Source organism: Coturnix japonica, chromosome 31 (assembly GCF_054131305.1).
Source record: "Coturnix japonica strain WE chromosome 31, WE-NBRP24, whole genome shotgun sequence".
Lineage (NCBI taxonomy): Eukaryota > Metazoa > Chordata > Aves > Galliformes > Phasianidae > Coturnix > Coturnix japonica.
In genome coordinates, this window is record NC_140693.1 from 5,198,770 (window position 1) to 5,223,184 (window position 24,415).

General features: G+C 46.7%; 1 protein-coding gene across 1 annotated transcript in view; it reads left to right on the top strand.

The window, feature by feature from the left end:
• The first annotated feature begins 514 nt into the window (after nt 1-514).
• LOC146755683 (obscurin-like protein 1) overlaps nt 515-24,415 on the top strand; it is a 30,301-nt gene continuing 6,400 nt past the window's right edge. Inside the window, exon 1 of the mRNA XM_085525365.1 lies at nt 515-530. Coding sequence (XP_085381491.1) covers nt 515-530 — 16 coding nt within the window. The remainder of the gene's footprint in view (nt 531-24,415) is intronic.

Genomic DNA, 24,415 nt, shown 5'->3' on the forward strand with positions numbered 1-24,415 from the left:
CAGTTACAAATCTCAATAGCAGACAGAACAAGTACACCTTCAGATAATGACAAGTGCAATACTCGGTAGAGTATACAAGGGAAAGCAAGAGCCTAGCAGGTTACAAAGTAAAAGACTTGCACACAATCAAGAGTTTACCAGTTTATCAAAGAATTTCCTGTTTCCAAGAAGTCAACAAAATTACAAACATGGTCAAAGAGCAAATGGTCAGCTCTCATACAAGTTCATCACATCACACTTCTGCTAAGCTGCTAAAATCACTTTCATCGTGACAGATATAATCCAACCTTAAAGCTTTGTCAGCTCTGTCACGCATAGTTTAGATTGTGTCCTTGACCACAAGTGAAGCTTCCTTACTTACAAGATGACGATTGTTAAGCCATGCTGGCACTGCCAAGGACTGATTATTCATCTTTAGTAACTTATGAAAAGAAAAGCCTCAGAAGTGTTCAGGCCACACAATCTCACAGATAGAGTTGGAGCCTTGTTCTTGGAAGAAGTAATAGGTGAGGGCATGACTATTCATCACAGTCAGCTTTAATACCATGGAAATACTAAGTTGCAGTGATGCAGACAGTCAAAGACTAAGAAGGGTCAAGTTGCTAAGCTTACAAGGTTAGAGATCTGAGTGACAGAATTAACTATAAATGTTTTCAGAGCTACTTCAGGCTACCAAACATCAAAAAATGAACAAAAACCACCAGAAGTGGTATGCACACATACTTAATCAAGCTAGTCTTCACATATTCAGTAGCTCGCGGTACATTAGTCAGGATAAAGTTTTATGGACTGCATAGAACGTGGAGATATCCTGAGCATTCATAGCATTTTAAGCTACCACAAGTTGGTATTAAAACAATTTTACACAACATCTTCTTGATAAAGTTACCTCAGTTGCTTCTTTAAGTTGCTCAACAGACTCATCCAATTTAATCACCTGCATTTCAAAGTCTGTTACACACAGAAAAGGTTGTATTACATAAGTAGCCAATAGATAGTTTATTAAGTAATCAATTTTTCCAGATATTCTAATATTTAGGTAGCTTTTGAACAGATTAATTAATTTGCATGTGGTCTTCACTTATTGGGAGTGATTCAAAAGTTTTCTATATTTCTTGGAACGAAAACATTGCATCAACAAGACATAAAGAAGAGTAGAGATTACAATATAAAAGTAAAAATCAAGATATAGACATTTAACCCCATACTTACGAAAGCGTAAAGCTGCTGGTTGCAGTTTAAAGGAGAGGGGGAAAAAAAGAAAAGAAATAACCAAAAACCGTGGAATTGCTGAACCTGAATATACACAAGGAACAAACTATCACTTATCTACAGGCTATGGTTCCAAAGGTAGAACATCTCCTCTAATTCCTACTCAAACTGGTTATTTCTCTTTTAGATTAATGAACTATTTCTGTCTTCTACCTTTCACATCGCATAACTCACCTTTGTTCTTCTGCATCAGCTCTTCTTCAGTTTTAAGTAGTTTGGTGTTTTTCTCTGTTAGCTCTTCTTTGGTCTCCATCAGTTCAAAGTTAGTTTTCTCCAGCTGCTTTTCAAACCAGCCAGTATCTTCCTTCGGGTCCTCCACGGATACAATGGAACTATGTGCTGCCTCAGCTTGCTCTTTAATATCCATGACATCATAATGCACAGAATCAAGAATGCCCTCAGGATCAACACAGGTGTCAGGCACTATGCTATGTTCTCCACCCTGAAACGTAATTTATAATCAGTTAAAACTGGTGAATAGCTGACTACATAATAGCTGTTATTTCTACAGATAGTCTGGATAGCCACTATGAAGACAGCCATACAAGAAGTTTTTAATTTCAGCTTCAAAACCCACCTCACAAATTCACATACAACATGACAGTGATTCGTATGGGGGGAAGATAAGTGGCATTCTAGTAACAGCTAATATATTTTATAGTATTTGATGACCACGCTCCCTTTTTTTTTTTTTTTTTTTTTTTTTTTTTTAAAATATTACCCCAGATTGATCTCCTTCAAATTTAACGTACAAGTTCGGACTCCCCTTTTCTTTGTATACAGCGTAAATTTTCATTTTGTGTTGCAGAAACAAGGAAAACACCCAAATTCCCAAAGCTTTCTGAAACTGTTCTTAAGGCTCAGCAACTATTCCTGCTAGATGAAGAATAGATGTATCTTGCTCATCATACAGCAACACAGCATGCACTTCTTTGTAAACAGCCTTGTGTTTCTATAAGATGTGCCCATAACATTTAAATAGTAAAAAGGAAAATATTTAAGAAAAAAAAAAGGAAAATACTTAAGAAAAAAAAAAAGGAAAATACTTAAGAAAAAAAAATAGAAAATATTTAAGAAAAAAAAAAGAAAAATACCAGGGTGTCATGGTTTAATAATTTTGTAATTTTGCTATCAGTATTCCACATCATAACATCATATAAAGCATGAATAATTTTACTGAATCTGCAACTTACAGAAGAAGACTACATCTCCCAGAGAACAACACGGTGGGTCACGGGACCTGGACTCTATATTAACTCAGTCGCAGAATAGACTGACGTCTTTCGAGTTCTGGCGTTCAGGGGAGTGTGTGGGAGCCTTCAGCCGTTCGCCTAGATTTCACAGTAGGCCTCTCGGTTACGGGACTCATTCTCTCTCCTATTTTGCTTGATTCGTTAGCTCAATTTTCAATTTTCAGTTATATTGTATTATATTGTGTTATGCGGTATTTCGATATAGTATTTAGTAAATAAGTGTGCCTCCTTAGATCGTTGCCGCTGTTTTCTTTTCCTAATTAACTTTTTCCTTTCTGCCTTGGGCCCCTGCGTGGCCCACGGCCCCTGTCACGGACGAAGGTGGACTTTTCGTTCCAACCGTGACAGATTTTGGTGGAGAATGCGGGCAAATTGAGTTGCTGTTTTTCTGTGTTTTCTTCTGTTGCTCTTTTAGCTTTAAACAGAGCTACAAGTTTTTTTTCCTGTTAAGGAGCTATCTTAGGTTTGCGATTCTGCACCTGTGAGCTTGACCTTGAAAGTCCAGGCGGACTGCCAATACTCTGGTTTATTTTATAAACACTGCTGAGCTTTGTTTTCTTTTTTTACTTTTTTTCCCTCTCTATTGAAAAAAAAGAAAAAAAGTTCCCTCTACTAAGTGTGCTTTATAAGGTACTGCATTTCATTAGTTCCTCTTTTACGATGCTCCAAACATATTGGACCATGTTTAAGCTAGCCTATTTTTCCTATGAAGTTATAGGAATGTATAATAGATTGAAAGCACGGTTAGCAACGCTTATTTGGTATTTGCATGCAGCTCCAGAGGGAGCAACTAATGCAACTAATGCAACCAATAGTACGGATATGGAGGTTTTTGAGCGTGCTTTTCCTTTTTTCTTTGCATCTTTTAAGCAGTCTTCGACTGACCAGTTGTCCCAGTGGACCACACTGTCAATCGTATTAATCTCCCTCAATTTGCAGTTGGTTATTGTAGTGATCTCACTCGGTATCTGGATTTATAACCTCAGGAGGAAGTCTTCCCTAGAGTCAGAGAATACTGAGTGGCAGGGAGTGTGGAGAAACTTTGGAGAGACTTTTAGAGGACAGACATCTTTAGTGTCACGGAGCTTTACTCCTGAACACTTAAAGAATCCTGAGAGTTTGACTGCATATTTGAGACAGGAATGTTGTGGCTCAGGCAGATCTAAGGAGGCACAAATGACTTGGGGCCTAGCTAATGCTTATCGGGCCTTATTCAATACCATTCCTGAGAGGGAAGATTTTGAGGTTGAGAGAGAGAGTCTCAGGGCCGAGAATGAGAGTATCCAATCCAAACTCAACACTCTCCAGTCCGAGCCTAACGTCCTCCGGTTCGGGTACAACACTCTTCAGTCCAACTACAACAGCCTCCAGACTGAGCTCGGTGCTGTCCAGTTTGAGCGGAACGCTCTCCGAGACCAGCTATGTGCCCTCCGGGGTGAGCTGAATGTATTTAACCAACAACCAGGGTCACATGTAGTCCAATTTGACCAGCCATTGGGGGCACATGTAGTCCAATTTGGCCAGCCACTGGGGGCGCATGTAGTCCAATTTGACTAGCCACCGGGGGCACATGTAGTTCAATCTGACCAGCCACCGGGGGCACATGTAGTCCAATTGGAACAGCCATCGGGGACACTAGACGCAATGTTGGTTGCCCCTGTAAAAGGGCGAAAGACAAAACAAGCTTCAACTCAGTTAGAGAAAATGCAGAAGGAGTTAGAAGAGCGGAGAGAGTTAGGAGAGCAGGACTCAGGAGAGCAAGGGGACTCAGGAGAGCAGGGGGACTCAGGAGAGCAGGGGGAGTCAGAGGACCAGAAGAAGTTAGAGGAGCAGAGGATGTTAGAGCAGTATAAGAAGATGTTAGAGGAGCAGAAGAAGTTAGAGGAGCAGAGGAAGTTAGGAGAGAGGAAAAAGAAGGAGGGTTACCTGAAGGAAATAACACAAGGGTCGGGGTCAGAGTCTGAAGAGGAGCCAAAAGCTAGATTTTCTTTACGAGAATTTCTCGAGTCCAAACTTATAGATGGGGCAGCCTCATCAACACAGTTGCCACCATCAACACCTGGGACGCTTGATAGAGCAAAAGGCGAGCAAAGTATAACGACCATTATTGATCGATCTTTTAAACTGAGTGAAATTCGAGATCTAAGAAAGGATTTCACATGTCAACCAAAAGAAAATATGGTCACTTGGTTACTTCGCTGCTGGGACAATGGTGCCAACAGTGCATGGCTTGATGGCAGTGAAGCTCGCCAACTGGGTAGCATTTCCAGGGACTCGCGTGTGGACAGAGGTATTGGCACATGCCAAAATCGGTCCTACACCCTCTGGAAGCGGATGTTGATAGCGGTAAGAGATAGATTCCCCTTTAAACGGGACTTGGAGCCTGAGAGAAAGAAATGGACTGATATAGAGAAAGGTATCCAATCTTTGAGTGAAAGTGCTCTGGTGGAAATGCTATACAGCCCCGAGTTCAATTGTAACGATCCAAACCAATTACATGATCCTGAAGCAGTCCGCGTTCCACGACAGATGTGGCGTGACTTTACAAAGGCAGCTCCAGAAAAGCATGCCAGTGCACTTGCATTAGTATATGGCAAAGGGGAAAGGAAACCCTTTGTGAATGAACTAATTGGCAGACTTCAGGAACTTGAATTATTTATAAGCGCTACAGAAGTTAATCTGTATACTTCAGCCATTGTCAAAATTGTGGAAAGATTAAACAAAATGGAGGGAACACAAAGTGATATTATTGACAAATTGGCTAATGTGCCTGATGTAGATGAATCCACGGTGGTACAAGATGATGGAAACCAGGATTTCCACGATCGCCTATTGAGAAAGCTAAACAACATGAGTTCCTCTCGACCTGTATCATCGAAAATCTCAACCATTAAAAAGAGACGTCCTCGTATTCAAGCAAATGACAATGATAAGTCACCTCGAATCAACGATGAGACTACACGTCTTGCCTTGTTGCTTTTCCTCTGTAGTCATGGGGAGGACATGAAGAAGTGGTGTAATTCATCCACTTCTGCACTTCAGGCATGAGTGGAAGAATTACAAGGTGAAACAACTACCGAGGTGAACTCTTCCAAGAAGGGGAGAGTTCCAGTTGCTGCAAGCCAACGAGGTAAACAATAGAGGGGCCCTGCCCCCAGCCAGGGGGGGGAAAGGGACAATAGAGTATACTGGACTGTGTGGATTAAGTGGCCTGGCACATCTCAACCACAGAAATATAAAGCCTTGGTGGACACTGATGCACAATGCACCCTAATGCCCTCAAGTCACCCAGGGACACAACCAATAGATATCCATGGAGTGACTGGGGGTTCCCAAGAATTGACTATGTTGGAGGCCGAAATAAGCCTCACTGGTAAAAACTGGCAAAGGCACCCTATTGTGACTGGTCCAGAGGCTCCATGTATACTGGGAATCGATTACCTTAGGATGGGATATTTTAAGGATCCCAAGGGGTATCAATGGGCCTTTGGGATAGCTGCTGTAAACACAAACGGTGTTAAGCAGCTGTCAACTTTACCTGGTCTGTCAGATGATCCTTCTGCTGTGGGGTTGCTCCAGGTAAAAGACCAAGAGGAACCAATTGCCACCAGAGTGGTTCACAGACGGCAGTACCGCACCAATAGGGATTCATTGCTCCCCATTCACAAGCTAATTCGCCAATTAGAGAATCAGGGAGTGATTAGCAAAACTCACTCGCCTTTTAACAGCCCCATATGGCCAGTGCATAAAATCAGTGGGGAATGGAGGCTGACGGTAGATTACCGTGGCCTGAATGAAGTTACACCTCCATTAAGTGCTGCTGTACCAGACTTGCTAGAACTCCAGTATGAATTGGAGTCAAAAGAATCTAGGTGGTATGCCACCATTGACATTGCTAATGCCATCTTTTCCATCCCATTGGCTGCAAAATGTAGGCCACAATTTGCTTTTACCTGGAGAGGTATTCAGTATACCTGGAACCGTTTACCTCAGGGGTGGAAGCACAGCCCAACAATTTGCCATGGATTGATCCAAGCTGTTTTGGAACAGGGTAATGCTCCTGAGCACTTGCAGTATATTGATGATATTGTAGTGTGGGGCCATACAGCAGTAGAGGTTTTCAAGAAAGGGAAACAGATAATCCAAATTCTTTTGCAAGCTGGTTTTGCCATTAAGCGCAGCAAGGTGAAGGGGCCTCTCCAGGAAATCCAGTTCTTAGGTATAAAATGGCAAGATGGACGTCGTCACATCCCAGCAGATGTGATTGACAAAATCACTGCTATGTCTCCGCCAACCAACCAAACAGAGACCCAATCTTTTCTGGGAGTAGTGGGCTTTTGGAGAATGCATGTCCCAAACTACAGCCACATAGTGAGCCCCCTCTATCAGGTAACACAGAAGAAGAATAATTTCTCATGGGGTCCTGAGCAGCAGCAGGCTTTTGAGCAGAGAAAACAAGAAATAGCCCGTGCCGTGGCCTTGGGGCCAGTACGGACGGGACAGGATGTGAAGAACATCCTCTACACTGCTGCTGGAGAGAAAGGTCCCACCTGGAGTTTGTGGCAAAGAGCCTCAGGAGAGACCCGAGGCCGACCCCTAGGATTCTGGAGTCGAGCATATAAAGGGTCTGAGGAGCGCTACACTCTGAGAAGGAGATCTTAGCTGTGTATGAGGGGGTTCGGGCTGCTTCTGAAGTAGTTGGGACAGAGGTTCAGCTTCTTCTAGCACCTCGCTTGCCAGTAATAAACTGGATGTTTAAAGGACAGGTTCCCTCCACCCATCATGCTACTGATGCCACTTGGAGTAAGTGGATTTCATTAATTACTCAATGAGCTCGAATGGGAAAACTCAGCCATCCTGGAATTTTAGAAGTGATCATGGACTGGCGTGAGAGTAAAAAAATTGAAACACCATCTACAGAAGAGGTATCATGCGCTAAAGAGGAACCACCATACAATGAGCTACCAGAAAACGAAAAGAAATTTGCCCTATTCACAGACGGATCATGTCGTATTGTAGGGAAGCATCGCAGATGGAAAGCTGCTGTATGGAGCCCCACACGACAAGTTGCAGAGGCCACTGAAGGTAAAGGAGAATCAAGTCAATTCGCAGAGGTAAAGGCTGTTCAGCTGGCTTTAGATGTGGCTGAACGAGAGAGGTGGCCAATGCTTCATCTTTATACTGATTCATGGGTGGTGGCAAATGCCTTATGGGGGTGGTTGCAACAGTGGGAAGATGATAATTGGCAACGAAAGGGTAAACCTGTTTGGGCTGCTGAACTGTGGAAAGACATTGCTGCCCGAATAAGGAACGTTGTTGTAAAGGTGCGCCATGTAGATGCTCATGTGCCTAAAAGTAAGGCTACTGAAGAACATAAAAATAACCATCAGGTTGATCGAGCTGCCAAAATTGAGGTGGCTCAAATAGACTTGGACTGGCAGAACAAGGGTGAATTATTCTTAGCTCGGTGGGCCCATGAGACTTCAGGTCATCAAGGAAGGGATGCAACATGTAAGTGTGCCTCCTAAGATCGTTGCCGCTGTTTTCTTTTCCTAATTAACTTTTTTCCTTTGGCCTAGGGCCCCTCCAGGGCCCATTGCCCCTGTCACGGACGCAGGTGGATTTTTCGTTCAAACTGTGACAGATTTTGGTGGAGGATGAGGGAACAGTCTATTTTGAAATATATTTAGGAATTTTTTAACCTATTCAGGGAATCTGTTTCCATATTTACATGAGCTCTTAGAGTGAGAAATTGGAAAGTTGGTGGAAAGAAGTGAAATAAACTCTTATTTATATGTTCAATGACATATTTTTGCAAGTTGCTATATCACACACGGTCAAAGAATCTAAAATGCTTAAACCATAAAGAACCATCTCTGGGAATCCTGTGAGGAAGGTGTGTACTTTATTGAAGATGGTATAGTGTGTATAGCAACAACTTCCTGAGAGCGTGCTTGATCTCCCTGTTCCTCATGCTGTAGATAATAGGGTTCAGAGTTGGAGGAACCACTGCATACAGAAGTGCCACTGTCAGATCCAGGAGTGGGGAGGAAATGGAGAGAGGTTTCAGGTGGGCAAAAGCGCCACTGCTGAGAAACAGGGAGACCACGTCCAGGTGAGGGAGGCACGTGGAGAAGGCTTTGTGCCATCCCTGCTCAGAGGGCATCCTCAGCACAGCCATGAAGATCTGCATATACGACACAACTATGAAAACAAAGCACCCAAAGACTAAAATTATACTCAAAATGAGAATCACAAATTCCCTCATGTAGGAGCCAGAGCAGGAGAGCTTGAGGATCTGGGGGATTTCACAGAAAAACTGGTTCACAACATTGCCTTGGCATAGAGGCAGTGAAAACGTACTGGCAGTGTGCAGCAGGGAATAGAGAACACCAGTGCCCCAGGCAGCTGCTGCCATGGTGGCACAAGCTCTGCTGTCCATCAAGGTCCCATAGTGCAGGGGCTTGCAGATGGCAACATAGCGGTCATAGGACATGATGGTGAGAAGGGACAACTCTGCTGAGAGGAAGAAGACATAGAAAAAGAGCTGTGCAGCACATCCTGCGTAGGAGATGGCCCTGGTGTCCCAGAGGGCGTTGGCCAAGGCTTTGGGGAGAGTGGTGGAGATGAAGCCCAGGTCAAGGAGGGCCAGGTTGAGGAGGAAGAAGTACATGGAGGTGTGCAGGCGGCGGTCGCAGGCTACGGCTGTGCTGATGAGGCCGTTGCCCAGGAGGGCAGCCAGGTAGATGCCCAGGAAGAGCCAGAAGTGCAGGAGCTGCAGCTGCCGCGTGTCTGCCAACGGCAGCAGGAGGAACTCACTGATGGAGCTGCTGTTGGGCATCTGCTGTTGTTGGGCTTGGAGTCCTGTTCAGAGTGCAGAAGGTAATGACAAGTCCAGACCATTCTCAGACACACTCCTCCTGCTATAATATGAAATGTTTTTATTCTCTTACAACAGTGTACGTTTTGCACCATTACTTGCATTTAATTTCATGTATTTCAGCGTTCCTTAAGCAGAAGAAGCATTTGGAGCTCTAACCTTCCTCTTCTTTTCTTATCCCTTCTCCCTGTATATTTTCATCTGTTTCATGTCTCATATCTTTACCCCAACTGCTCTTAGCACCCCCTACTCCAGCTTCTTTGGCATTCAGTTTCAGTTAGAAAATGCTGCCTGTTTGTAGGATAAGTGAATTATTCGTGCCTACAGAAAATGATGATAATTACAACTGGTTCCATCTTTTGAGAAAGGGGAGACTGAATGCACATCACGTGTGACTGTTCAGGAAACAAGAAATTTATTGAAGAAAAATTCACAGATCTCTGATAGCTCCTTTTAGATATCTGTTTCCAATCCTCTTTTCCTCAGAACAGGAAATGGAAACCCCCTGCCTTGGCTCTCCTCTTGCAAAACAACCTTAGAAACATCCTGTTGTGCAGTGAAGCTGTGATCCCCCTGCCCCTGGCAAGAGCTGTGGCAGCACAAGCCTTTCTCAAAAGAGTGAGAAAGGGAAAGGAGGGGGGCTCCTTTCCCTCACACCACAAGTCTCCCCACAGCACCCTGGGCAGCTCCCCGGGCAGGCTGAGTGCTGAGCCTGGCAGGCGGCAGAGTCCCATACCCGGCACACAGCCCCTGGGGCACAGCAGGGACCCTGCTCTGCAGGACAGCCCTGGGCACCCGCCTGCAGCCCCGGCTGCACAGCCTGCAGCCGTGCTGGGACACGCAGCCCTCAGGGCTGTGCTCTGACACTGAAGCAGGGAAGCCCTCAGCTGGAGCAGAAGGCTTTTTCCACAGTAAAGAAACATGCAGTGCCTGCATCCAGATCTGCTATGGGATATCCCAAATTAAGTTGACCCTCTATGAAAAGCAGCTCATGGTCTGCAGTGAGACTTACCTTGTCATGGTCTGTGAGCAATGCTCCTGCAGTGAGCTCACAGCTCGCTCACACCACACACATCCTGCAAGCTCTCTCCAGTTTCTCTCCTCTCCTTCTGTCACCTGCAGGCTGTGCTGTGCACAAGAGCTGCTCCTGGGCACAGCTGTCTCTCTGCAGCTCTGCCCACTTGTATGAGCTCCCTGTGTCCCAGGAGCCCAGCCCAGCTCAGCTACAGATTATGTCATTTTTATCCTTCCCACTCATCTCCCCTGACACATCCCCGGGTCTTCATGGCCAACAGCTCCTGAAAGACAACAGCATCATGACTGTGCTTTGAAATCCACTCAATTAACCACCACATGTCCAGTGGTCAGTGACTGATTGGAGACATATAGAGAGTGCTACCAGAGTTCATTTGATGAAGCACAAAGGGCACCCAGACAAGGACGAGGAGGTTTGGACTTTCCCTGTGCAGGGCAGTGATCCAGCTGAGGCAGTGCAGGAGTCTCATCCCTTGACAGAAATCCTGGAGCTGAAATGGGATTCAGCTCCCTACACACCCACAGGAGCTGGGATTCCTCTGGTTCAGTTCAGAAGTGCACAAGGAGTTGCCTGCATGTGAGCTCCTGCTCTGAGTCCTCGGTCCTTCAGCTGGGATGCAGTTGCTCACACACAGACACTGGGTGATGCCCAAGGTGCCTGGGCTGCTCCTGATGTGTGCCAGTGCTTGTAAACCGTGTGGGAAGTCCCTGAGATAGACAGCTCCTTCCTGGGCATCAGCCGAGGGCCAGAGAGGGGATAGCACCGGCTGTCTGGTGAATTCACATGCAGCTGCAAGTGCAGCACAGGGCCTTCAGAAAAGCCATGCCCATGGTGTGTCCGTGCTGCTACGTCACCTCCAAGACCCACGATCGGTCTAATGTCTGTGTGCCACCTTCTGCGCACTAATACCATAGATGAGCTATCCAGTCAGGCTATGTCCAGTGATGCTTTTCAATTAGGATGTTAACTTCTGTGGTTTTGCACCAATGCAAACACCAACACACAAGAAGCTAGAAATCTTGATAGAGCTGCTGGCCTGAGCTCCTGTTTAGACCATGGGGACACAGTTTAATGGCTTCCACAACTGCACTGTAGCACAAGGGGGATACAGAGTCTTTAGGATGGATGGGCGAGGAGACAAAGAAGGGCGACTGACGTCTGTGAGAGTGCACTGAGCTCTGCCTGGGGATGGAAGAGCAGACAGGTCAGAGCTAATGGAAATGGCAAACAGAGGAGACCATCAGTGTCTTTTCCTGTCTTCAGTTGATCTTTATGTTGATCATAAATGTCAATAAAACTGAAACAAATAATTGAAGACAAAGATGGAAATCAATGAAAATGTGTTAACCCTTCTCAACATGAGAAATTCTCATGAGTCTTGTTCCATTTTAAGTTGTAAATATGAATCTTTGAGGTGATTTGATGTCTTTTTTTTTTCTTTCTTTCTTTTTTTTTCTTTTACTGAAACTACAATGTTTTCCAGAACTGTGTTCGCTGGACACAAATGCCTTCAGGTTCAGAGACGCAGACAGTGGTGCCAGTGCCAATGCCCTGTGACTGTAGCCTGGTGCCCAGCACTACTCTTCCCTGCTGCCTATTTGATGTGTCTCATCCTCCAAGTTTTTTCAGCTCTCCTAAATAAATGGCCATGGTTAAGGGCATGTTTTCAGCAGGCCATTTGGGCACAAACTACTCCCACTGCCCTCCAGATTTCTCCATCCCTTGCTCTTTGTTCAGTCAGATACCTCCCAATTATCTGTCTGATTTCTGACTTTCAGGGGGATTACTGGAATTTGTTCCATCTCCCCAAAGTCTGAGAATCAGTGAGAATGTGTTAACCCGTCTCAATGTGTGAAATACTCACAAGTCCTGATCAATTTTAAGTTGATACCTCTCAACTACCTGGCTGATCTATCCCAGGGAGATTACTGGAATTTGCTCTATCTACCAGAGTCTGATGGCCTCTGTTGTCAACTACTTCACTGTGATTCAATCTATCCTATCCTACCTCAGAATAAATCATTTCTTTTAAAAGTATTCCATATGAAAGACAAACTTCAATAGATGCAGCTTGAACATGGCATGCAGTTGATCACTGTGTTTTACTGTTCATTCAATTGCATCACCTTTCTTTCCATTTGCTGGCCAGATAAAAAAGAGAAATCTTTCCTTTTCCATGTGTAGCTGGTTCTCTGAGGAAAGCCAGTGGGAGTTGGTGCAAAGCAGTTTTAACACTGAGCAGATGAATGCAGAGGAGAAGAGTGATGTGAAGAAAAGTGATGCAAGTCCCATAGGTCCATTGTGAGCAGAAATTGGGTGGGGAGGTTGAGAAGGACCTTTGTCAACACAGTAACAGTACAGAACTCATTGGGACATCCTGGATTGGTATCAGTTGCACAGTGCTGCTTTAATGTCTTCTTTAAACCCAACTATAAATAAATAGACAATAAATTTATACTGGATTCTTTAAGCTCTCTCCAGATATCCCTCCTTTTTGCTGAACAAGTTCTGATAACCTGAAGAAGATAACAAGATGGCATAAGGCACAGGAGATTCTTTAGGTTATAATGGTCCCAGGGCGCATTTGATGCTGAGTTCATCAGCCTCTAGTGCAGAGAGAAGTTTGCACAAAGTGCTCAACAAGACAAAGTCAGAAGTAACAGTGAAGTTTCTTGGAGTATTAATGGGCCCGCTGAGGAACATTACCAAGTAAGCTTCCCAAGGGACTTGTTAGAGAAGATAACTGGAAGCCATGACTACAGGCAGGCAAAGGCACTGGCATGCTAAGAAACCTCTCCTTTGCCTTACGAAGCAGACAGGTCAAGCCCTGATTGCAAGACCAGTGGTAGAGAGATCCTGTCTCTCATGTTGGCTCTGGGCATTTCCTGGGGCAATGTGTTGGAATTTTGTATGATGTTAAATGAAAGACATGGGGACAGAAGATCCCAGGCTCTACATGTGGTGCAAGGACGCTGTGAGGTTCATGTCCCATATGAGACCTATGTTTCATTGCAGGATGTGAGCAGGGATGTGAGAAGGGCCCAGTCTGAACAAGCAGCCAATCCCTGTGAAACTCTGAACTTCAGATCTCTCGGTTTCAGTGCCCTCCTTTGCACATTCTCCCAGAGTTTGAAGTCCTTTATGTTCTGTGCTGCCCAGAACATAGTGAGGCAGTAGCAATGCAGAGCAGAGGGACAACCCTTTCCCTCACCCAGCTGGCAATAAGTTGCTTCATGCACTCCAGGGGACTGTTGTCTTTCCTGGCTGCCTTGGCACACTGCTGACTCACATTCAGTGTGATGCTGACCAGCACCCCAACCCTTTCCAGTCAGAATCCTCTCCAGTGTCCCATATCCAGTCAGTGTGTATGTCCAGCATTGCCCCTACCCAGGTGCACAATCAGGCACTTGTTCTTGTTATACGTTATGCACTTGGTGCTTAGTACCAACTGGTACCCACTTCTCTGACTTGTCCACATCTCTCTGCAAGTCCTCTCCACCCTCAGTGGAGGCAACAGCACCTCCTCATCTGGTCTCATCAGCAAACTTGCTCAGAACGTCTTCTAGTCCTGCATTCAAGTCATCTGCATAAACATGAAAGGAAAGTGGCCCCAAAATGGAACCCTGGGGTCCCCGACAGTGACCATCTACCAGCCTGATGGAAAAAACTGACTATAATCCTTTGGGACTGACCTAATGGCCAACTGCTCACCCACCACATTGTGTTTCTGTCTAGCCACATGCAGAACATTCTGTCCAGAAGTTTGTTGTGAGAAACAGTATCAAAATCTCCACTGAAATCCTCAAGGATTACATCAACTGGCTTCCCTTGGTCAACTAAACGGATAACTGTGTCACAAAATGAGCTTAAATTAAACAGGACCTTTGCCTCACAAACTTGTGTTGGCTGCGACCAATGACAGAATTGTCCTTCAGCTGTTTTTCCATAACTCCCACCATCATTTTCTCCATAATTTTACCAGGCTCTGGACTGACAGGTCCATAATTGCCCATGTCATCTTTCTTGCTCTTCCTTACAATGAGACAACATTTGCCAGCTTCCTGTCAGCTGGTATGACCCTAGACTTCTTTAGATGCAATTGAAATGGGAGCCCAGAGCACACTAAGTTTTCATCATTGAAAGAAAGTAGATGTGCCATAGCTTTGCAATGCCTTGAACTCCAGAGTATGCCACAGATGGAGCAGAGGGGAAGATTTGCCTCTTCTGTAGTGAACTCATTCATTTGGTAAGCAGAATAACACTACCTGATACATGGGGACTGTGTCTCTGCTCTGCTCTGCTCAGCTCACAGGGCAGCGGTCTGGCAGGGTGTTGCTCTCATGTCAATGCAGGTAAACTCACTTTAATCCTTTTTCCTCTGTAAATGCTTCCTCTATTTCTATGCTCAGATACACTTCCACATTCCCTCAACTACACTTTCATATATCATTAACAATTACACTTTCTTATACCATCAAAACAGTTTGTCAAAACGTACAGTTCTTCAGTTCACATAAACTCCCTTAATACAGTCTGTATTCTTCAGTTATAAACACTGTGCCACAGAACCAGCACTGATTGAACCACCTCCCTCACACACTTCCTCGCAAGCAGTACATAGTATTACATAAATGGGTTGACACTCATTGGTCGGGTGGAATGTACACCTCTCCTCAGGACAATCTTACTAATCTACAGAGTACAAACTCCTGTCTTCTTACATACAAGCAGAAAGTACTTATGAGTGGACAGACAACACAGTCTTTCACTTTGTCCGTGTCTGGCCATTTCCCTCACAGGAGGAAGGAAACATGGATCGGGACTCGGCACTCACCCTGCAGCTGTTCTGTGTCTCACTCACACCACACTCACTCTGACATTTAGATCAAAAACCATGGTTTATTCATACTACACAACGCTGACAACGTTTTCTAGCTGGAATCTTAATAACACTCATACTCTGGTCGACCAGTTGCAAACGTTAATGTTTTTCCCAGAGTCGGCTTGACACACGGTACCAAACACTTAAAGCAGATGATAATATTGAACATACAACCTATAACCCCCGTGATTACAACTTGGAGAACCCAGGCTACCATTTGACAGGCTATCCACTATATCCCATACCCGTAGGAGAGACCAACCTAGGTCCCTCCTATTGTCACCCACCTGGGAGAGAGTACTTGTTCTTGTTTCCATTCATATGACATACAGTTCCCTTTCATAGGAACTCACCCAAGGAGTCTTCCTACCCCAGCTGGCAACCAAAGCCATGAGCTCACCTCCCTGGGAGCAGCACGTATGGCTGTAAACTGTGTAGGATGTCTCCTCAAGACATATGGGCTCCACTTACCATACACATACCTGGTCCACCTATGGGTGGTCCTTGTCTGTCCCTGCAGTGATCAGGTGAGGAAGGGAGTCCTTCAGAGAAATCTCAGGGTGCGCCAAAAGTGTCTCCCTCTCAGCTGGTCCTGCAGCGAACAGAGCTGGTCCCACCTGGGCCGCCAAATTGACTACAGGAATTGAACTCTATAACCTCTATAACTGATACAGTCTCCCATGACATCCTTATAACAAAGCTGAGGAAGTATGGGATAGGTGATTGGACAGTGAAGTGGGTCGAGAACTGGCTGACTGGCAGAGTGCAGAGTGTTGTCGTTGGCGGTGCAGTGTCTGGCTGAGGGCCTGTAACGAGCGGCATCCCCCAGGGGTCTGTGCTCAGTCCGGTCTTGTTCAACATCTTCATCAATGACCACCCTCAGCAAGTTTGCTGATGACACGAAGTTGGGAGGATTGGCTGACACACCTGAAGGCTGTGCTGCCATTCAGCGAGACCTGGACAGGCTGGAGAGCCGGGCAGTAAGAAACCGGATGAGGTTTAACAAAAGCAAGTGTAGAGTCTTGCACCTAGGGAGAAATAATTGCATGCACCAGTACAGGCTGGGGGAAGAGCTGCTGGGGAGGAGCTCTGCTGAGAGGGACCTGGGCGTCCTGGTGGACGACAGATTGACCATGAGCCAGCAGTGTGCCCTTGTAGCCAAAAAAGCCAATGGCATCCTGGGGTGCATTAAAAAGAGCGTGTCCAGCAGGTCGAAGGAGGTGATCCTCCCCCTCTACTCTGCCCTGGTGAGGCCTCATCTGGAATATTGTGTCCAGTTCTGGGCTCCCCAGTAAAAAAAACACAGGGATCTCTTAGAAAGAGTCCAGCAGAGGGCCACAAAGATGGTGAAGGGCCTGGAGCATCTCCCCAATGAGGAGAGACTGAGGGAACTGGGTCTGTTTAGCCTTGAGAAAAGAAGGCTGAGAGGGGACAGGATCCAGGTTCTATAAATATTTGAGGTGTGGGGGGCAAAGTGTTGAGGCCAGACTCTTTTCAGCAGTGTGTGGAGACGGGACAAGGGGAAACAGACAGAAACTGCACCATAGGAAGTTCTGCACTAATGTGTGCAATAACTTCTTTACGGTGAGAGTGACAGAGCACTGGAACAGGCTGCCCAGGGTGGTTGTGGAATCTCCTTCTCTGGAGATATTCAAGACCTGCCTGGATGCCGAGCTGTGCAACGTGGTGTAGGGAACCTGCTTTGGCAGGGGGCTGGACTCAGTGGTCTCTGGAGGTCCCTTCCAACCCCTACAATTCTGTGATTCTGTGAATATCATGGAGTTGTTTGGATGGGGAAAGACTACCCCTTTGAATGACCTTTTGTCAGGGCATGTCCTGGGATTCCTAGGATCCTCAAAATGCAGCACTGCTTCTGTCACTGAAAAATGGGGCCCTGTGTGGGACGGAGGGAGGGTCCATGAGTCCCTGGCCCACCTGACTGAGTATTTCCATGGTCTTAGCAAAGACATACGTACAACTTGAGAATGACAGTTAGCTGCGTTCATGGTGGCATGGCCACTGCTGATGGCCTTGAACTGTCTGAACATAACTGAAGAGGCTCAGGCTGATGCAAATCAGCTATTGAATGATAGTGTTGAAAAATTGGAAAGACAGGTGGCAGTTTTGATGGGAAAAAACCTAATTCAATCATTCTCCTATGGAAGATCAGTAACAACTGTCTGGAAGACCATGGGGGCCCTGTACAAGGGAATCTGTATAAAATGGACTCTGTAAATGAAGGCACTAAAAGGTCAGATTTTGAGGTTCCATTTGGACTAGATCTATTTGAGATCTGACTGATTGTAACCCAAAAATGAAAAAAAAAAAAAAAAAAAAAATGCAGGATAGGCTGGTGGGAGTGCCCTGACCAGTGTCCACCCTCCAAACCCTGCTGCCCATAATACAGCAGCTGAACTGATGGATATAGTACAGTGGTTTAGACAGAAACCAAGAGAGCATGCCAGCATAGCTGCTCTGGTTATGGGACATGGAGGCAGAAAGTGCTATGGTGAATGGACTGGAAATTTCAAAACTGACATCCATTACTACTAACCCTGCCCTCAGGCAAAGACTTTATGCTCTTGTCTGGAGGGCTTATCGCAATAAAGATTGGCGGATTTGCTGCGTAGACCGGTCAGAACTCAGATCTGCGTTGTGCTTCCTGCGGCACCAAACGCCCAACAGTGGCAGTTCCGCTTATTGGCCAGCAGGTGGCAGCAGAGACCACGGAAAGAACGTCTGCGGGACAGACCCTGGGGATCCGTTCTCTTTTGATTACAGGGGAAGAACACAAAGATGGAAGAGGAGGGAAGGGGGAAAAAAAAAAGAAAAAAAAAAAATCAAACCACAGCAAACAAATAAAAACTTCTCCAAACGTAGCAAACGTGAATGTCTGTCAATAAATTAATGAGTAATTAAATTGATATCCCTTTCCCGCCCCCCCCCCCCCCCCCCCCAACTTCTGAGATGAAAAAAAAACACTTCTTTTAGAAGAAAACAGAGTAGTAACAACTTCTGTACCTACATTCACCACTGTGAGATCCTGTCTGGGTCACCCAAGGCATGTAAATAACCACTGGGTCGGTTCTGATGTCGAGTGATTTGTTGTCAGTTCTCTCATGGTTCTCCGGTCAGTTCTCCGGTGCCAGGATCTGCCACAGGGCATTCTGACCACGGGCATCATGTTTCTACGCTGCCGCCTGCATTTAACAGGCAATGGGACTGCCCAGCATGTGCAAGGCAGCACCTCTTTCACACCACCAGAATGTTTAAGGCTGTTGGGATTGTTGTTAGCGTCCCATTAACACTGAGGCTAGAGATACCCTTAGGATTGACATTACTATTAGCAGTACTTTGATGGTGCCCTATCTGGGTCATTTCCAGGGGATGTCAGGAGTAAGGCACAGTGTCAGGAGAAAAAGAACAGACTCTGTTACTTTATGAACGTGATAATAGAGAGAGTTCATTGGAAAAAATACAACTCTTAAATAATGCAAAGCATGCTTCTGATTGGATGCAGGCATCATCTGGGCTCTGATTAATATTACTCTTAAGGTAAAGATTATTGTTACCATAATGATTTTTTTTTTGGATTATGATCAGGGTTAAGGTTCCTTTTGCTACAAACTTCTAGCATCATTTTTGTTGTTGCATTTGGAGTTAGAGACGATTTTAGAATCAGGGTAAGGGTTAGGATTAGAGTTACATTGCTGGTTAATGCTGTTATCTTTACAGCTCCTGTGAGGGTTGGGGTCTGGGTCAGGTGTTTAAAAATGAAATGAAAAAAGAATTAAAAAAATATATTGAAAGCTTCAGATTTCCTTAATCTTTGTGGGAATCATATAATGTGCAACTCAGATCTACCTCTTCGTGCAGTGACTGCCTGTAAATTTGCTGGAGCCCAATATAATATGGCCTTGTGCTTTCCGCTAACTCACCTTCATTTCATTTTCATTACATTTGCTTGGTAGTCAGATTTTGGTGTGTGGATATTTTAAAACAATCTAACTGACACTGGCAAAAAATTAAAAATAAATAAATAAATGCACGACAGCATCAATTGTATCAATTTTTATAGATAAGATAAAGAAGAGCAGTTTCCCTTAGTTTTCTGTGCCTCTTTACTTTCTTACCATCTCCCCTTGTGTGAGAAACTCTCAAAGTCAAAGATTTCTAGTTAGGCAAAGATGGCAGCGATAGCAGCAGTGCTTATTCATTATTGCAATACTGCGCGCACATCCCCTATTGGCAAGGGAGAAATTGCACACCAGTCAGTGAAATCAATTCTGTTCTATGCCCTAAACCCAATGCAGGTGATGCTCTCATGGCTCTCATTGGTTGAGCATCTCAGGCTCACAGACTCCTCGAGACTGTTGCTAGGATTCATTTCCATATAAGGTCCATTACCAACCTCTTGTTTTTAGGTCTGCCTTGTACTTTTCTGCGGAGAGAGAAGGGCGATGTTTCCAAAAGTCAGTACATTCATTCTGTCCTGTGCTGGGCTCTACCCACCCTGTGTATTTATCTTGTGCTTGTCTCAATTCTCCCCATGTCAGAATGCCCCCAGTCTGAACTTAACTCTGTTCAGCAACTTTCTTGGTGGAAAAACTACTTATACAGCTGTTTTACAAGAGGGTTATACATTCAGTTAGGGCCTACACTATGGACTGAAAATACTGGAAACTTCCACTGCAAAACCACAATCTACCTCTCCCATCTGTGCAGCCTTGCAGACCCAGAGCATGCCAGGTTATTTCTGCTTTCATAGCATTTGCATGCTGTAGGGTGAGCAAAAGGTTCTGCTGCTTGATTCTTCTGCAAGAGATGCCTACCGGCAAATGGTTGCAGGGATGGAGGATGTGACAGAAAGCATTTGTCTCCACAAGAGCATAGTTACATTCAGTCACAAAGAGGCATTATCACGTCACAAAGGGGCATTATGACATCACAAAGGAGCCTTATGACGTCTCAAATGGCATTATGACATCACAAAGGGCATTATGACGTCACAAAGGGGCATTAAGACATCACAATGGGTCATTATGACGTCAGAAAGGGGCATTATGACGTCAGAAATGTGCATTATGATGTCACAAAGGGGTATTATGACGTCACAAAGGGGCGCTGGGAAAGGATCTCTGTGTGGAGATTGCTTCTACTAGAGGTAGTTCTATAAGACTTATATAGAGCTGTGCAGAGGCTGTAAATCTGTCTGCAGAGGGTGATGATCAGTTCCAAGTGTCTGCAGTCAATGCTCATGGACAGAGCCCATCCAACCTGGCCTTGAATGCCTGCAGGCCTTGAATGGGGCATCCACAGCCTCCTTGGGCAACCTGTTCCAGTGCGTCACGACCCTCTGAGCAAAAAACATCTACCTAAGATCCAATCTATACCTCCCCAGTCTCAGTTTTAAACCATTCCCCCTTGTCCTATCATTATCCACCCTCATAAACAGCCATTCCCCCTCCTGTTTATACGCTCCCTTCAAGTACTCAAAGGCCACAATGAGGTCTCCCCACAGCCTTCCATTCTCCAGGCTAAACAAGCCCAGATCCCTCCACCTTTCCTCATAGGAGAGCTGCTCCAGCCCTCTGATCATCACAGTGGCCCTCCTCTGGACCCCCCCCAACAGCTCCACATCCTTCCCAGGCCTGGACACAGTGCTGCAAATAGGGCCTCACAAGAGCTGAGCAGGAGGGGACAATCACCTCCCTCTCCTGCTGGCCACCCCTTTTTGGGTGCTACAACTGCTACAACTCCATAGAATTTTCAAGGTTGGAAAAGACCTGGATGATCTTATGATCTTATGATCTCAGATCTTATGATCTGGATGATCTTATGATCATCCAGTCCAACCATCACCAATACTTCCCAGTTAAATCACATCCCTCAACACAACACCCAAACTTTTTGTGAACTTCCCAGGGTCGGTGACTCTACATGAGAGAAAAGGGCACTCAGATAAGGGATTCTGCATTTGATATTAGCAGAGGTGGGATGAGACCGAGCACTGCCCCAGCTCCTGGGATAACGCAGAAGGGCTGAGACCTTCCAGCTGCTTCCACCCAGGGTCACACAGCAAAGCCGACCCTGCAGGAGTCTGCATCATTCTTTGCATGGCATTGCTAAGAGGAAGATCCCCCCCCTACCCTTGGCTCTACACTCCAGCTGCTGTCTGCCATCTGCAAAGCCACCACAGCTCTCCTACTGGAGTTCCCATCTGCACAGTGACAGCTTGGTTTCTTCTTACTGTCAAAGCAGCCACAGCCTCAGTGCTTCTCAAATCTCCCCTTTTCAGCTGATTTCCTCTTTCTAGTGGCTGGGCAATTCCTCCCTCTCACAGTCATCCCTCTGCCCCACTCTGTGCCCACAGACCCACAGAGGGCACACAGAGCCAGCCCTGTCCCAGCTGCTGCTGCTTCACATCTGACAGTCTCAGGAGCTGAGATCCAGGCCGAGACAGCAATGCCCAGACATGGTTTGTAGGACGTTTGTGATAGGAAATAGGGAGGTTTGTGATTAAACCTGCCCCCTAAGGAGGAAGGCAATGCTGCCTGCAGCCCCAGCAGGCATTACAAAACATCCCCATTTACAGGAGGGTTTTAAATAGCACAATTCAGGAACTACAACTGCACAAATTCCCGCATGCCCTGGAATAAGTTTGGGAATGGACAAGGTTCTACCACCTGTGCAATGCCATCGAAATAACAACCATCCACCTGTAAACCTCCATCCTCTCCCCTGCTGCACAAAGGGAAGCTCAACAGCAGTGCACAAATGTCCCAGCAATGTCTGAGCACTGCTCTGTGCATCCCAACCTGCTCATCCCATCCACTCCTGGCTGGGCAGCAGGATTGGGGTGGCACACTGCAATGGGCACAGAGGAACATGGAAGCCCCACACATGTGAGGAAGGGGCTGGCTGTGCTCCACACTCACGTTATCAGACGTGATTTGCCCTTCTGTGGGGAGCCTCTGCTCTTTCCCAGCTCATCCTCCAGCGTCTGGGACTCCAGGATCTCATTCAGGCTGTTGTTGGCTGCGGGGCAGCTCCATGAAGAGCCGCCCCTCCACCGACCGGCACACAACAGCCGCTCCCGCGCACTGCGGCTCAGCCAATCGGAGCCGGCGGAGCTGCCGCTGCCCGATGGGAGCCCCCCCCCCACATATTGACCCCCCAGACGAGGAAGAGGAGGAGGAGAGCGACGAGGAGCTGCCGCAGGAGCTGACGTTGGGGCGGGGGGGCAACGCGGGGGGGGGTCGGCAGTGGGGGGTGGGGTAGGGGGTGGGGCAGCATTGCCCCCGGACCCCGTGGACCCCCCCCCCCCCTCAGCCAAAGTGCTGCTCTCCGACCCCCGCGGGCTCTATGTGCAGCCGCTGCCCTCCAGTTATAGGACCCCCCCCCCCCCCCTATATTGCGCTTTGCTCACCCCCACCCCCCAACTCCGGAACCCCCCCCCCACTCACCACATCGCCCCCTCCCCCCCCGGGTGGGGTTATGGGGGGTGGGGGTGGGGTCGACGATGTGCCCTAAGCCGCGCCGGGGTCGTGTGACAACCCCCCCCCCCCATCAAGATGAATGGGGAACTGTCGGGCGGGGGCTCAGCCGTAAGGATAAAGCGGGGGGGTTAATGACGGGGGGGGGCAGCGCTATAGGGAACGCAAGTAATCTAAGCCCCCCCCCCCACATTAACACCCCATTGTGTGTGGGGGTGGTGGGGGTGGGGCACACAATAACCCCCCCAAAGGCCAAACAGCCCCAACCCCCCCCCTCAAAGCCGCTGCCTTACGCTGTGCCCCCCCTGCATGAAGGGGCCCCCCCCATCGATTGAGCCCCCCCCAATCCCATCTATAGTTGAGAGCTGTGCTTTTTATAACCCCCCCCTTTTAAAGCCCCCCCCCCCCAATATTGTGCACGTTGTGCTGCCCCCCATGAGCCCCTGACCCCCCCCCCCTTAAAAGATGGGGTGTGGGGGGGTGGTCTCATACCCCCCCTCCTTTAAGCGATGGGGTGTGGGGGGGATTGTCACTGCCCCCCCCCACCAAAATGGACACCCCCCTTTTAAAGGATGGGGTGGGGATGGGGGGGGGGGTGAAGGTGGTCTCGGCTCCCCCCCATTAAAACGGACCCCCCACCCCTTTAAAGGATGGGTGGGGGTCAGTTACGGGCCCCCCCCGGCGCTTTGTATGTATGTTGCCCCCTCCCCGTTTTCCCCCCCCCCGTGTCGGAGTGTGCTGGGAAAGGATCTCTGTGTGGAGATTGCTTCTACTAGAGGTAGTTCTATAAGACTGTTATATAGAGCTGTGCAGGGGCTGTAAATCTGTCTGCAGAGGCTGATGATCAGTTCCAAGTGTCTGCAGTCAATGCGCATGGACAGAGCCTGTATCTGGAATTCCCAGGGAGCGTGCACCTTGGTAAGCACAAAAACCCCATGAGCAGCTGTGTTAGTTCCCTAAAGATGTTTCCTTTGACTTTAAGGATAGTAGTGCATTAACACACCAAAGGCTTTCCTTTATTCCTAGTTCTCCTATCTCCTATCAACCTCCAGCTACCACTGAAGTGATACAAGTTCTGTTTCTGTGACAGAGACATGAATATCCTTATCTTTTGATATCTCACATGTGCAAGAGGCAGAACTTTCTGTAACAGATCTTAAGCATAGAAGTGCTTCTTCCAGCACTCATGCAAAGGGAGTAGAAATGTCCCTATGATTTAATCTTCCATCTCTAAATGAGATACCAGACTTGCATCTAAAGAGCATTAAGACATACATGTTCTTCCTCAGACCCAGTCCTGGCTGTGAAATCCCCCCTAACAACTGCTGTACCTGGAGGGGATGCCATGTTTACTATTGACCTTACAACAACGTGTTGTGGCACTTGGTACCTCATTGGTAAAGTCTTACAGGAAAGTGAGACCTGGATCATCAAGGGAACCCAAACTACTCCCAGCCTAATCATAAAGAACGTCACCAAGAACGATGATGGAGCAGAAGTGAAATTTGTTGCCAAAAATGTTGATGTCAGCACCAAGATGAGAGTGAGAGGTATTTGCTTTGATCATTCTCCTTTCCTCTTACAGTCAAGGCAGAG